This window comes from Cyrtonyx montezumae, unplaced genomic scaffold (genome assembly GCF_038088225.1).
Source record: "Cyrtonyx montezumae isolate F1298 unplaced genomic scaffold, pur_monq_1.0 scaffold_3, whole genome shotgun sequence".
NCBI classification, from domain to species: Eukaryota; Metazoa; Chordata; class Aves; order Galliformes; family Odontophoridae; genus Cyrtonyx; species Cyrtonyx montezumae.
Window position 1 is genome coordinate 52,012,149 of NW_027072034.1, and position 15,861 is coordinate 52,028,009.

General features: G+C 34.2%; 1 protein-coding gene across 1 annotated transcript in view; it reads right to left on the reverse strand.

Annotated features, from left to right (window-relative positions):
* The window catches only part of CFAP47 (cilia and flagella associated protein 47), a 225,927-nt gene that overhangs the window by 131,198 nt on the left and 78,868 nt on the right, over positions 1–15,861 (reverse strand). Inside the window, exons 37-43 of the mRNA XM_065741564.1 lie at positions 15,044–15,178; positions 14,419–14,531; positions 11,810–11,960; positions 10,852–10,940; positions 6,239–6,325; positions 1,233–1,309; positions 85–93 (exon numbers count right to left, since the gene is read on the reverse strand). Of these exons, the coding sequence (XP_065597636.1) occupies positions 85–93; positions 1,233–1,309; positions 6,239–6,325; positions 10,852–10,940; positions 11,810–11,960; positions 14,419–14,531; positions 15,044–15,178 (661 nt within the window). The remainder of the gene's footprint in view (positions 1–84; positions 94–1,232; positions 1,310–6,238; positions 6,326–10,851; positions 10,941–11,809; positions 11,961–14,418; positions 14,532–15,043; positions 15,179–15,861) is intronic.

A 15,861-nucleotide genomic window follows, 5' to 3' on the forward strand; every position in this document is an offset into this window, starting at 1 on the left:
CCCAAATACTTCTTCTCCCCATAGTTCAAACTATTTTCCAAACAAAAGGAATTTCCCAGAATTCACATTTCAGCCAAGTTGCACATGCATCTGCTGTTTACAAAGCACACATAAACAATGACAAAAACAAAAACACCCATTTTCACCCTTCCATCCCTCAGGGTAATTCTTTCTTTTTTTTTTTTTTTTTTTTTAAGTATTTAAGGCAACAGTTCCCAAACTTGTCTCCTGTTCAATTGTTCCTCATCCAGAGTATTTCAAACGATGGAATAGTGAGTTTTCTGAGAGGCCTCCCTATTAACCTGCTCCCTGGATCAAATTCCAAAGAAGGCACATTTAGTAAATAATTCAGATTTAGTAAAAGCAGCACTTTATTGTGACTGCTCCAAGAAAAACAAAAATGCAAGCATGTATTTCCTGATGTCTTCTTTCCACTTAGGGCTACTCTTGCCCCTTAACAGCAATACCTCCTCAGTTCAGACTATAATACACATAGAAGACTCTTATTTCATTTTTGTTTGCCATGTTACATAGAGAAGAATGAAAAGTTATTCTCAAAGAATTACAGTTCTACAAGAAATGAAAGCATGCATTTAAGTACCTAAGCTCGCTTTAAAAGCCATTCATAAATTACTAAAATAGTTGTAAACTACTTCATTTGTTAAGGTAAATACATGTTTATGAATTTTTATGGATGTTTTATTAGTTAGCTGTTAATTATATCTCAAAATACAATATGAGAAATGAACAGAAATGGAAGGGCTAGGTGATTCAAATGAAATTACAAATCTGCTCTCCATATAGCTTCATGAAAAATAAAACCAATATTTTCCAAGAAGACAAAATTTATTTTTTGAAGTCAAATTTTGCTCAAGTGGACTTTTGACAACTCCAGATTCATATGTTTCTACAGAAATGTTTTTATCTTGTTTCATAGGAAATGTAAGCCAGATTTTTAATTTCTAAAAGTATGTTCAAAGCTGGTAAGTTGAAGAAGCTCCACACCAAACTCTCACAAAGCTCATAAAAGAATGAAATAAGCAATTTTAAATTTATTTATGTTAAAGTCACTAGATCTACAGTGCAGCTTTAGAAATCAATTCAGTAAATTAAACCAATAACACATTCTACTAAAAATAGTAATTCCCAAGCATAATTTAAGATTTCAGAATCTTCCTCAGATAACTGCTACTGTAGTAACTAAGAGGTTATAGTGGTATAGAGATACTTACAGCAATTCAAGTTTCTATCTTCATTTGTCTCTTCAGGCAGTGTACTGCTTTTACAATTTAACACATTATTTTCAGAACTAGAAGGAAACAAAGGAAAGCAATAGACCAAAACTGGACATTACCTTTTCTATTAATAGACAGCTTTTATTTTTTTTTCCTTTTCATAGGCATAAGTACAGGAAATTCAAATGTTTTCAATGAAAAAGAAAAAACATTTAGGAACAAGCTATTCATCAATAATGGTTATACCATATCTCTGACTTAAGTTGGGAGTCATATTTGTAATGTGAGTAGAAGATTCCTTTAGTTAACTTGTGTAATATCTCTGCAGTATTTATATAAACCAAACTCTATGTTAAAAAAAAAAAAAATTATTAGCTAAAAGCATTCCCTCCTATTAATACTTCTTAGTGAATTCAATCACAGTTTTTATCATTTCAATATCCTATGACAATAGATAATTATTCCCAGGCATACCCTGAGGTAACAAGGCCACTGCTAAACTCAGTTAATTTCATATCATTTTTTCAATGTTTCCCTTAAAAGCTATTCTAGAAATATATCTAAAAATCCTATTTAATGTTACATACCAGTGGATTTAAAAGATATCTAATAACTTCTATTCAGAGCATAAAATAGCATGCTCTCATCCTACTATAACTTAACAGGAAAAAGTAGAAAAGTTAATGACTAAACGCAATTTTTCTGATATAAATATTTGAAATAAATACCTCTGTTCTCCAAGACATACTATACTGTTTCAAAACACATACATTTTGGTACAGTCTCTAAGATACTTAAATGATCTCACAGCGATCAGTCTCCAGGCTGAATCAGTAGCACACAAACCATTTAACACTTATAAGATATCCTTTTCTCCTAGAGGAAATGGGGCACAATTGCTTACGAAAAAAATGCAGTATAGGCTGTTGAAATTTTGCATTTTTCTTGGAAAAAAAAGTAAGGAGTAATAAATCACTACCTTCTTTCTTCAGCTAATTTAGTTTGCTTGCAAGGTTCTTTTCCACAAGGCTATAGCCCTGAAGGAGAATGAGAATGCCTGAGGACAGCCAAGCTTGTTTCTCCCAACCTCTTCTACACCAAGGTCACAGAGAATGGTCTATATACAGTAATAGTGCAATTAATCACTCACATGTAACCTCATGTAATCAAAGATTTGCCTGAGAAAGGAATTAAGAGGATAAATTTTAATCTAAGTACCCTACTCTGTTCATGATAATACTGTTTTCCAAGTGAACTTGAAAAGAACAGATATGCTTGGGAAAAAATCTTACAACAAAACCTTTGCTTATTCACATCCTTCCAAATAAGATTGTGCTTCTTATTATCTTATTTTTTTTATATTATTAATATCTTATTTCCTTGGTATCATTTTATATTTTTCCTGTTCTTCCTCACAAATAATTCCTACAAGTGTTGACAGGAGTTAACACCTGCCACTACATTTATGGAAAGACAGTTTTGCTTAATTTAAAATAAATGCAGGCAAGAGCCCATAGATGCTGAAAAAAAAATGTATGTTAAAAAAAAATACTCCAAGTAGATTTTTCAGCTCTAGCCTTGGGTTTAATATTATCCATACATAAAAGTTATTCTCCTCTAGCAGTAAAATTTGATGAGCCAGCTTACAGTAAATAATTATAATGTATAGCATTCGGTAGCTACTGGGTCTCTCTTGAAGTGTTCATCTTGCTGTGCTAAAAAAATATCACAACCTTAAATACATTACAGTGACTTTTGGTTAAGGAGGCTACCTTTCAACTGCTTGATAATAAGACCCAGTTGAGAGAGAGAAAACGGCAGCTGTGAATATTTCCAGGTTTAGTTGGTTCATATTTGTTCTACAAATTACTTACAAACTTGGGCACCAGAAAGAAAATGTTTAGCAGCCATCACCTCTGAGTTGCCAGTTACCTCTTTCCATGTAGTGCCACAAAAAGACTGGGCTTGTCATGTTAGTATGTATACCAAAAATCAGAATCAAAAATCACTTCTGTAGACAGGCCACATTCATCAATTAGTCACAGCTAGACCTGTGCAATGGTGTGTCCTTTACAGCCCAAGGCTCAGACAAGCTAATAACTGCTTTACATTCAACAGATTCTTGCACAAGGAATATTGCTTTGCTTTCTGCAATTGGGTTTGGAGCAGAATTTACTAGATGGTCTTTTTTTGTTGTTGTTGTTCACTGACATGAAAAGAAAACTAAGAAGTGTCAGGCACCACGGGGAAATCTCAAGCTCACACAGCAGAGATTTCAATAAGCTCTAGAAGATATAAGAATTTTTTTTTTTTTTTGTTAAGGTGAGAAAGGATATAAGGAACAGCTAAATAATGCAATGAAAATACTGTAACATTTGAACAGACTACTCATGTGTAAGATATTCACCAGTTTTCTACACTATGTGGTACAATTTGTGGTCTCAGAATTCTAGGAAAGGAAGTAAAACAGGAACTGCCCATAAGAAGCAGCGTGACTTACATTACTACAGATCAGTTTCTTAATATCAAATGTTAATCAAAATTGTGATTAATACACAATAATAGTGTATTTGTAAACTGTATTTTCTTAAACAACAGAAATATCTCATAATCTCTATTACACACGAAACAATACACCCTTCCAGATCTTCAGGTTTGTTTATCCAATCAGTAAGAAATACACGTACTCTGTTCAGTGTAATTCTTCCCATAGCACATGAAACTGCTTACAACAAAAAGTAGGAGGAAAAAAAATCAGAACATTTGAAATAGGTGAAATTTTTAGTATTATCCCTAGCTAAAAAAAAAAAAAAAAAAAAAGTCAACAATATTAAGAAGCTATATATGATATTCTGCAGAGTAGGACTTGAAATTCATCAACTGTTTCTTCCTTCTTTTGTTTTGGGAATCCTCTTCCTGTACCAATATTTACCTATCTTAACAGATGCTTTTGTAATCAGTTTCTACAGTCATGAGCCATTCTTAGGAAGCATTAGTCTACATTTACCACTTCCTAGTTTTACAGAAGAGAATCTGAGACAGAAAAGTTAGCTAATAAATGTAACCTTGAACTCTTAGTGTCATTCCATAATTTTTTCTTTTTTTTTTCAGTGTACATCAGTCAAAATACCAGTGTGCTTGAGAATTAATTATGCATATTTCGTATTTAAATTCCTGAACCATGTAGCACGCATCTCTTCATCTGATTCTTCTTCTCCCATAGGGAGCAGACCATACTGGGATACAGATGTAGGCCAAGGACAACTACTGAAGTGTTGAGGACTTCAAAAAGCACAGAAAAATGTGTAACTTGAAAAAAGTCCAGTCACATTTATCAGAATATACTTAAAAGATAAAGTCAATTGGATGAAAGAAAAACCACCATCCTTATTGCAAAGCCACATTTGGCCAAATAGGTTTTGACTGCAACTACTAATGACACCCTGGCTCAGATACAAGCTATGCTTATGATTTTTTTTTATAAACAACTTGGAATTAAAACTTTCAGTCCGTGGCTGTAAAATAGAGATATTAAGTTGCTAGTTATGAAAACAATGCAATTTGTAATGTCTGTCATGTTCCAAAAATTGTATTAGATATTTGTGATCATTCTTTCTCTAGGATTGCCAGAGAGTGCTGTGAAAAGAGTGCCAAACCTGCTTTGGATTGCTTCTTTTTCTTTTTACCTTGACTACTAATGATTCTGATCTACAGCTCTCCTGTTCAATGCCCCTAAAGATTTCTGCCTGTTATCTGAACTTCTTGATATTTATCTCACTGTCTAACAATAAGAGATAGTAAAGACACAAATTACTTTGGATTATACATCTATTTAAGCACTGTTCCATCTTTATGATAGATATCTCCTTGTCTCTCTGTTAATCTCTGTTTTTCGTTTTTTGGGATTTCATTACATTTATTGTACTTCGTTTGAACTCTCCATTCAGATTCCCTATGTTAAAAAATCTGCCTCTGGTCTGTTAAAAGAATAATGTCTAGACACAAAATTATATTAATTTACTGTACTAATATCCCTCACATTCTCATTTGAAGCTCCAGGGGCCTACAGAACCTGCAATATTTTAGATTTCAGCACAGGTTGAATTCCTTAGACTGCCCATATATAATAGGCAGTTGCACCTTCAAATAAATCTACAGACTTTATTCCAGGATTCAGAACTATTCCTTCTTCTAAGGTTTCGGTGAAGTAGTCAAACTTGCTGACAATTTTTTTCAGTATTTCAGCCACCTAAGTCCACATCCCAGCATCAGTATTTCACCTTTTTATTCTACTCTGCATAACACTTCTTCTAGAAAGCATATCAAAATCATATTTACCTTTTATATCAAATTTCTTTCTCAGCTGTTTCAGTAAATTGTATCTAAATTGTTTTTTAAAATATTGCATAATTATCTCTAAATTGTTTTTTAAAATACTGCGTGATTATCTCTAAACTGTTTTTAAAATACTTCATGGTTTCACTATGGTTTCCTTGTCTTACCCTATAATTCTTTACAACTGGTATGCACACAAATATACACAAATATGTAATACTAATAAAACTGCACAACTCCATATATTACAGAATTACAGAACTCAGAATCACAGGAGTTGGAAGGGGCCTGAAGAGATCATCGAGTCCAACCTCTGTGCTAAAGCAGGTACCCTACAATAGATCGCAGAGGTAGGCATCCAGACAGGTCTTGAATATCTCTGTGGAAGGTGACTCCACAACTGTTCTGGACAGCCTGCTCCAGTGCTCCATCACTCTTACCGTGAAGTCCTTCCACATGTTAGTATGGAACTTCCTCTGTTCAAATTTTAGCCCATTACTCCTTGTCGTACATTATAATTAGCAATTATCATTTAAAATGATAGTTGGGTAGTTGGGTTAGATTAGTAGTTGGGTAGAGATAGTAATAGGAGGATGGTTGGACTAGATGATCTTATAGGTCCTTTCCAACCTTATGAACTTATGAACTTATGAACTTATAAAACTTACCTGAACATTTGCTCTTGCTTTAGTTGCCTGGCTTGATGTACTTGTTCTGGCTGATTGAAATAACTTGTGGATTCCAGCAAAATGACCCTGGAATAATAAATACTACGTTTTACTAGCAAGTTGAGGAACAAAATCTAGTTTATTCTAACTTTCTAATGCTTGGTAAATAATCCTATTGGTTATTTGGAGGTTTTTTCCTGGGTACTTTTAAAATGCTATTAAAAATATAGTAATTTGATCAATTTTTCTTTATTTAATAACTTAAAATATTTTGCACAATTTAATAATGAAGATTTTAAAAGTTTCGTAAGCATATAAAACCCGAGGCACTTATTCAAGATTTCTGAAAACTATTTTAAATTGCTACTTAATCAATACTATAGATTGATCTGCTGTCAAAAGAACACTCTACAGGACATGTCATGCTATGACATGGAGATCAATTTCCTTTCAAAAAACTTTTTAAAATAAAACATGAAGAATAAAAATAAAATAATGTGCATTTCAAGACAAGAAATACTGATATTTTAAGTTGGAAATAATAATATAAATGTAATTCATGCTATATTCTATTTCAAACGGAGTGACTAATTTCATTTAGATTTTAAGAAAATGCTTAAATTAATTCCATTTTGATATTTTATGTGTAAATCTTTTAAGATACAGTAAATTCTCGATTCCCTAATTAACAACCAAGAAATGCATTACTTTCATTTCTTCTCAATGATTCTGAGTTTATTTTCTTTTGTGTAGATTATGTTATGCATGCATTATATCCATTCTAGATAATGGATAATCCATTGATCTACTGCTGGTCATTATCGAAGAATTAAGTTCTGCTAACATTATAGAACTTCTGTTACATGGCACCAGCAATAGAACTGACTTATCTGCAGCCAGTCTTCATTTTCTCTGCACTCGAAGGACATTAAGAACAGAAGGAAAATCAGAGTACATAGTAAAAACAAAGAAGTCACTAGCATCTAGCACAGCACTAGCTGTGGAAGTGAATTCAAACTCTACAACAAAGTTAGAATAGTTTAAATCAACATTTGTTGATATTCTTGCTCAAGTGTTTAATCTGCCATTAAAAACAATAATGATACTGATGACTGGTTACGCCAGTATTTTGTATTACAGAAATGCTTTCTATTCTTGGGTAGAAAATTAACTGCATCATAAACAAATGTAATATATGGTTTTAAAAATATTCAGATAATTTTTCTATAAAAAGTAGAAGCATTCAGTTTATTTAAAATATCTAAGTACTCATAAGTACTAAATACTACGAACTGTGAAAATGGGAAACATTATTTAGCTGTTGGAACAGGTAATACATAAACAGAAGAATTCTAGGCAATGAATGATCAGGATGCCTAATCCATAGCTTTTGGAAGTATCTGATACTTGCTATATATTTGATACAAAATCAAAGAGGCTGATGTTTTAATTTGTCCTTTTCTTAGATAATACTACATCATACATCTAGTTTTAAGATTTTTCACCCTTTTTTTTTTTTTGGTAGAAGAGCTGCTTCCTTGATATCACAAGTATATTTCCTACTGTTATTTGCATATAAGCAACACTACCCTTCATGGAACAATAGACTGGAAAAAGTATTCAAAGAAACTTTTAATTGTAGATTACTAGTTAAACTGTGGCCTGAATTCATAAATACTTCAAGTAGTTGCCACGTATGTTCAGTTATATATACATAAAATTAAACGACTTAATCACTTTATTCCGAGAGCTATCCAAATCATAGAACAGATTATAGAAAGTCTTAATAACCACCACAGTGACTGAGAAAAAAGACAAAATAAACAAATACATTCTTTGCAGAAAGATAAGCCAGCAAGGAAGAAGGACATGGATAAACAGCAAAGGTTCCAGGATTCCTGAGGTTCCAGGATAAAAAGAGAATCTGCCACCTGTGGAAGAAGGGAGGGACAATTTGGGGAGAATACAAATAATTTGTTAGGATATGCAAGGAGAAAATTAGAAAGACAAAAACCCAGCATGAACCCAACTTTGACACTGGGGTAAGATGAGGCAAAATACATTTTTACAAATATACTAGCAGTAAGAGCAGGGCTAACTCTAACCTTTACCGGATGTGGCAGGAAATGTGACCACTGAAAACAAGGTAAAGACTGAGGTTCCCATGCCTCCTTTACATCTGTCTTTAAAAGTCAGACCATTATGCTCAGGATACTCTACCTCCCCCGATCTGGAAGTCTGAGATGGAAAGCAGAATAAACCCACTACAATTCAGTTGGAAACAGAGACCTACTCCTCCACCTGAACTGTCACAAGTCCATGTGGACGGATGGGATTCACCCAAGAGTGCTGAGGGAGTTGGCGGAAGTGATTGCCAAGTTCCTTTCCACCTTCTATCAGTGTTCCTGCTTAGTCAGAGAGGTTACAGAGGAATGAAGGGTTGCCAATATGACTCCCATCTACAAGAATGGTCATAAGAAAGAACTGCAGGCCCATCAGCTACACCTCAGTGCCAGAAAAGGTTATGGAGCAGATCATCTTGAGGGAGATCACACAGCATGTGTGGGACAACAAGGAGATCAGGTACAATCAGCATGAGTACCTGAAAGGTGGGTCCTGCTTGATCAACTTGGTCTTCATTACGACCAAGTGCCCTGTCTGCTGGGTGAGGAAAAGGCTGTTGATGTAGTCTACTTAGACTTCAGCAAAGCCTTTGACTCTGTCTTCCATGGTAGTCTCCTGGGGAAGCTGGCAGCTCATGGCTTGGACAGGTGCACTGTTTGCTGAGTAAAGAACTGGCTCTGGAGGGTCATGCCCAGAGAGTGGTGGTGAATGGAGTTAAATCCAGCTGGAGACTAGTCACAAGTGGTATTCCACATGAGTCAGTAGTGCGGCATGTCCTGCTCAGTATCTTCATTGATGACCTGGATGAAGAGACTGAGTGCACTTCAGGAAGTTTGAAGATGACATCAAGTCGGGAGAAAGTGTCGATCTGCCTGGGCGTAGCAAGGCCCTAAAAAGAGGGATCCGGACAGGCTGGATCACTGATGAAGGCCAACAGGATTAGGTTCAACAAGACCAAGTGCTGGGTCCTGCAATTTGGCCACGACAACCCCAGGCAACACTACTGGCTCACAGCAGAGTGGATGGAAGACTGCATGGAAGAAACAGATACGGGGCCTTTGGTTGATGCTTGGTTAAATATGAGCCAGCAGTGTACCCAGGTGGCCAAGAAGGTCAATGACATCCTGGCTTGAATCAGAAATAGTGTTGTCAGCAGAAGTAAGGAAACAATCATCTCCCTTTATTCAGCTCTGGTGAGGGAACAGCTTGAGTGCTGTGTTCAGTTCTGGTTTCCCAATCACAAGAAAGATATTGATGCTCAGGAATGTGTCCAAAGAAGGGAAACAAAGCTGTGAGGGGTATGGAGCACAAGTCTTATGGGGAGTGACAGAGGAATACTGGAATTGTTCCCTCGGAAGAAGAGAAGGCTCAGGGGAGACCTTATCACTTTCTATAACCACCTGAAAAGAAGCTGTAGAGAGGTGGGGGTTGGCCTCTTCTGCATAACCAGCAACAGAATGAGAGGGAAGATGCTCAAGATGCATCAGGAGAGAATCAGGTCGGACATCAAAATTTTCTGCTTTGAAACAGTAGGCAGGCACAGAAGCGGGCTGCCCTGGGAGGTGGTTGAATCATTGTCCCTGGAGATGTTCAAGAAACATTTAAATGTTGTACTAAAGGGCTCAATTTAGTAGAGAAATATTGGTGACAGGTGGGCAGTTGGACTGGATGATCTTGGAGGTATTTTCCAACCTTAATGATTCTATGATTCTATACAATTTACCCATAGGAAACTTATGGCACATGGGAGTATTGGTGCACCCCTGGAGCAGTGAAAACAATTCTCTTACAGATCTCTATACTGTATCAACTGTGGATGGAAGAAAAATTTTATTTGCAGTCTATGGAACACAGTGAATAAATCAATAAAACAAGTTTGAAAGCTATGGAAAATGGCTTTTGTAAGTAAATGAATTGTAAGAACTAATGCTTAACTTTAAAGATTAAAGAGAAAACATGGATTCAAATTACATAAACTGAGATTTTTAAAGAGGCACAGAATTCTACTCCTTTTGTATTACCAAAAACTTAATTCTACAGTTGTTACATCCATGATTAATGCAAATGAAAAATTAGATTAACTGATAAGAGATGCAAGCCTCAAGGCAAAAGTATGTTCTTTCTTTTGCATACTTAATTATTTAAACAGCAGGATAAAGAAGAATGGGGAAAAACAACCAAATATTAATTTACATGGCTTGCTTCTCTATAGAATTCTGCTGGATCTCAGCCAAACATAAAAATACGAGCAAAGTTCATGAACTCCATTTGATTAAAGCTCTAACTTTATCGCTTAAACTGAGACAGATTACAATTAAGGCTTATTCATCATGATAGCTTCCACTGCACAGTGCTTGTAACAATTCTAGTAATGTAAATCCCTATAATTTAACCTCAAGATTTTACATTTTTAAATGGAAAATGAAAAATATGGTAGAGTTGCTAAAACTGCATGAACATTATAGATTTGTCTTTAAAACTCAGTATACCTGAATATGCCATCAGTTCTGAAGGGATTAGTAACGTTTAGGACAACTTTCTTCAATTCATAACATGGAGATTTGCATTTTAATGTGTCCTATAAGAGAACGAAAATTTATGTAAACATGAAAAAATTGGAAAGCCACATCCATTGGAAGTATTACAAGGAGAATATTACAAAGAAGAATTTAAGCACTGATGACTACATAATTCACACAAATTAAATACTTTGCTGCCAATAGAGTTAAAGCTTATTCCTTTTTAAACATGTTAAACTTGCCCACCTCTTAAATACTCTTTAAAATGACAGCACAGGAACAAGTTCAAGTTACCTGCTTTTCATGTTCTTTATTCCTGCCCCAACAATCACCTCTAACATCAATGTCTATTGCTATGGTATAAAAAGTGTCATGTAAGAACGGAGAATCATATAAACTCCATCTATTTCAGAAAAGATTTATCCAGATCTGCTAAAAGAACACTTGATAACAAATGCTGGAAACGATGACTATCCCTACTCTATTTCTAGAATGCATCTTAAATTTAAAGATTAAACTAAGTAGCCCAAATAAATTTGGCAGCATCTAAGACAAGTTTGCTATTAATTTTCATCTGACAAGTGAAATCATTAGGCTGAAAAGGCATATTACCATCTTTGCAATTGAATTTCCAAAAACATTCACATACTGAGCGAGATCCAGATTTATTTTCAGAACAATCAGTGCAAAAATTTTTAATTCATTTGGGATTTCTATGAGATTTACATCCTTACATACCTCAGATATTCATCTAGGCCTTTCCCTGCATATACATAAACTAAAATTGGAAAGCTGAGCATTTATAGATCAAAGGCTAATGCTGATGACTACTCACCATTTGATTCTTGCCTCAGATCACTTTTGATTGCTACAACATACATCTGAATAACATATTTTGTGACAATAATAATTTCACAGATAGACTTACAGCAGGTTCAATATGGTTGACTTGAAATTTCAGGGAGAATGTAAGTGTGGCACCTCCTATTCCACCCACTCTCTTTGAGATCAGTAGCAACATTGCTTCAGCAGGATGCAGAAAACGACTAGTGAATTCCACATTTACAGTTATTTGTCTCCTAGGCAAAATAACAACAATAATTCTTTTAATAATTTGGCAAAAAAAATGTAACTCAATAGTTACTCAGAATTATTATTTCAGAAGCTTATTTTAGAGTCTTTAAAAGTAAAGGTGGCACTTGTTTCTGCAGAAACACTTCACTGTAATTCAATCTGTCCAAGAGCACTTTAAAACATTCCAATAAAATAACTATATAGACAAAAAAAGAACAATATAAGTCCTTATTGCTTTTTATGTCCTCAGTACGTAACTTTATTTTTCTTACTATATGCCACCAGAAAAACTTTCTTCATATTATATTATTGCCCTAAGCTAACAACTGATCTACTTTATGCTCCCCAATTTGAATTCAATTTTGTATGTTAAAAAGCTAAATATCCTGTTGTGTAAATTGTGAGGCAGATCTGGAAGTTTTTAATAAGATCCCCAAGATTGAAATAATTGAGTAAAAGAACCTTCAAAACAATTAGCTGAATAGCAAACACGTGGAAAAAAAAAAAAACTAAATTCGCTCGTGTAAACAACAGATCAAGTTTCTGACAGGAAAGAGGTAAAAATAACATGATTTGCATTAGTCCTGCAATTAAACAAGACCACCAACAAAATTTCAGTAGCTAAAGGTCACATTTTTAAGCTCTAAAAATCACTCAATAGTAACTAAGATTTTAAGATGGCATTTATAAAAGCAAAAAAAACCACTAAGTTGTAACAATATTCTGCCTTTCTACATATATGATAAGAGCATAGAGAGTGCTTCCTCTAAACGGAAGAACTGACACATTTTTAAAGTTATTAGTAGAAAATCACAAAATACATAGCCGAATGTCTGCTGACTGGTTTATACTTTCATTGTAATGCCATAACTATTCTATACAGTTCAATTATTTTTTTAAATAATAAGCCCTGAAAGAGATGGTAGAAAGTCAATAAGAAAAATCTTGTGATTTTTTAAATTGTACAAGCTGATAATACACAAACAATTCTTCAAAGGAACTAATTAAAATATTAGATAGGAAAATGTTATATTTATAATGTACAGATTTGTTAGTTGCTTTTCTGGAAGAGATAACAAATACTAATGTCTAAACGAAACCTCTCCTCACCCCAGATCAGCCTTCTCTGTTAAATGATTAATAGTGTATGTGTGGCTTAGGAAGAAAAAAAAAAGAATTAAAATACAGAGGTGCAGTACAATTCTATGTCATTTATCGGTCTTCTGTAAACTGGGAACTCTAAAGCAGATGCAAACAGCTACTGTCGGTGTGTGAAATATGCCTTTTACACACTGTGAGTACACAATCACAGCTAAGTGGTGAGGTGAAGGACTTTTAAAAGCAATCAGCATGCCATGTGTTTTTTGACATCGTGTTAATTTACATTTATTTTACAAATGTAGTAAGAAGAGTTGCTTTTTCAAGTGAACTCAGTGCATACATCCTTCCAAGTAAGTTGAACAATTGCAATGAGGGCATAAGTGTTATAATTTGATGGCAGTAGTGACATAATTTGTCCCTGGATTACAATTACTATCAAAGAAACCTTCCAGGGGGTCTTCTAACTGTCATATGATGAACACAAAGAAAAATAAAATTCTTACTGAAAACTGCCCTGGAATTTGAGAATTGGATGCTGACAAATACAACAGTAGTATCTTAAAAATCAGGAGAATCACAGACCTTTAAGCCTTCAACATGCAAGGTGAAGTGTAAAACAGCCACAGTATAGACCTTTCAGAGAAAGGCGTGATATTTTCTAAGATTACATTTTTCTGTTAATTCTTATTTGAAGAATGTGCTAAGAAAACTGAAACTTTTCTGGAGGTTGGTGGCCCTGCCTGTGGCAGGAGAGTTGTAACTTGATGATCCTTGGGGTGCCTTCCAACCCAAGCCTAATGGTGATTATGATTCTATGATGTAAATCAGACTCACAGCTCACCAATAACATAGCATTACTCACTTTTCCTCCTGCATATATTTATAATAGTAGACCTGTTTAATCTTAAAAAGTTGATCAACCTTAAAAAAACACTGTATTTGTGTTGAGTTTTGAATTTGACAATACAATTGACAAGTTTTTCTTCTTTGTGGCTTATTTTCATTCAAATGCTGACCTTTGTCTTCCATTTTACAACATTCATTCCGTTTCATCTGCAAAGGAGTATCTTCAATGGACTTGCAGTATAAACTTATGTACTCTTAACTGGCTTCAAAGTCACTACTATACCCTTTTAACTTCAACATTTAAACAAGGATTATTTAAACATAAGACATTCCTATATCTAGTCATAAGCGATATTGCATAGAAAGAACATAATGTATTGAGTAAGTAAAAAAGATAACACAGACACATATTTTCAGTATTTCTCCTACCCAAGATGTTAGTCTAATGTTTTCCCAAAATTAAATCCCATTCTGTGATTCTTCTAGCTCTTATAGCCCTAAAAACTCATTACTCACTTAGGGGCAATGATTACAGTGTTTCCTTCAGACAATGAGAAATCATCAGCATCTCTTCCTACAAAAGTAGCGTTGTATGCCAAAGTTTTCATGCTCGGGTTTTTCAGACAAACCTATCACAAGAATAACAATTAAATCAGCACATTTTATTCAATTTTTAAAACATAAAAAACACTTCTGGAGCTAGCTTCCAAAATATGAATGAAGGACATCAGAAAATAAGATAGTATTGCAAACTACTAAGCAGATCACTTTTATCCCTAAGGAGTGCAGACATCTCACAGACTGCCCAACCTCAATTTTTCTGAGTACGTTTTTTTTGCTACGTACACTGTATGCCAATGCCAACTGTAAATCTATGATTCTTTTATATCAGAAATATTTTTTCTCAGAAAATATTGTGAAACTTGCAGATTTTTCTGTGCTCAGGGGTAAAACTTCAACAGAAAACAGCATCCCAATCCTGAAGAAAAAAAAAAATACTTTCCTCTTAAACATTTAGTAGCAAAATGACATTAAACTCATTCCTTCTTTGTTGCAGTATTCACATAATATAATAATTTTTAAACATACAGCACGTTATAACTTGATACTTCTACAAATCTTAATTCAGTGGTATCAGTACCTGTTTAACAACAGTTGCATGGAGAGCACCTGTAAATTCTATAGTCCTCTTAGGTAAGTAGTGAGGAAGATTTTCATATAGGAAGACACACAGAATAAGCATCGTGATTGGGTTTGGATCACATATATCAGTGGCCTAGTATTGAAAATATAAAAGAAACAATAACCACCACATATCGTCAAAATTTGCCTGACAGTTTATAGAGATACAAAGATGCAGAACAAAGTTTAAGATAATTCTTACTATAGAAATATTTACAACCTAACTTTTAGTAACTGAATTAGGCTCATGGCTGAGATGAATAACAATCTTGTCAATGTACAGAAATACCATTTCTTGAAGGACACAGACATGCCCTGGCAATAAGAAAATGCAACAAATTAAACTACCTATTTTTCCCTGCACTTCATTTTTCTTTTATTATTAAGTGAAGCATAATAGAAAAGGAAAGTAAAACCCCTTAATTGAAACATGTATTTTCATATTTTAAAAAAGATTTTTAAATCTTTCAGTTTACTATGTAAAATGCCATCCCAACTACTCCTACGTACAATTTTGCAATCTGTATGAACACAATCCAACTAACAAAGGAACAAAAGAATACACAGTTATTTTTACTGCAGATGAGAAATTGCTGTATACAGGATCACTGAAACTTAAATATTTGATTTAGAAAAAATGAATTTAAGTGGCAACTGCAGAACAGGTCAAAGCCTTAGTCCTCAGTGTCTTTAGTGTCTCACTGTTGAAAGGCAGAAACTCTTCCACCAGCACATGAACATTTTATAAGTCTGACCAAATAAAGAAAATGGAAGTTA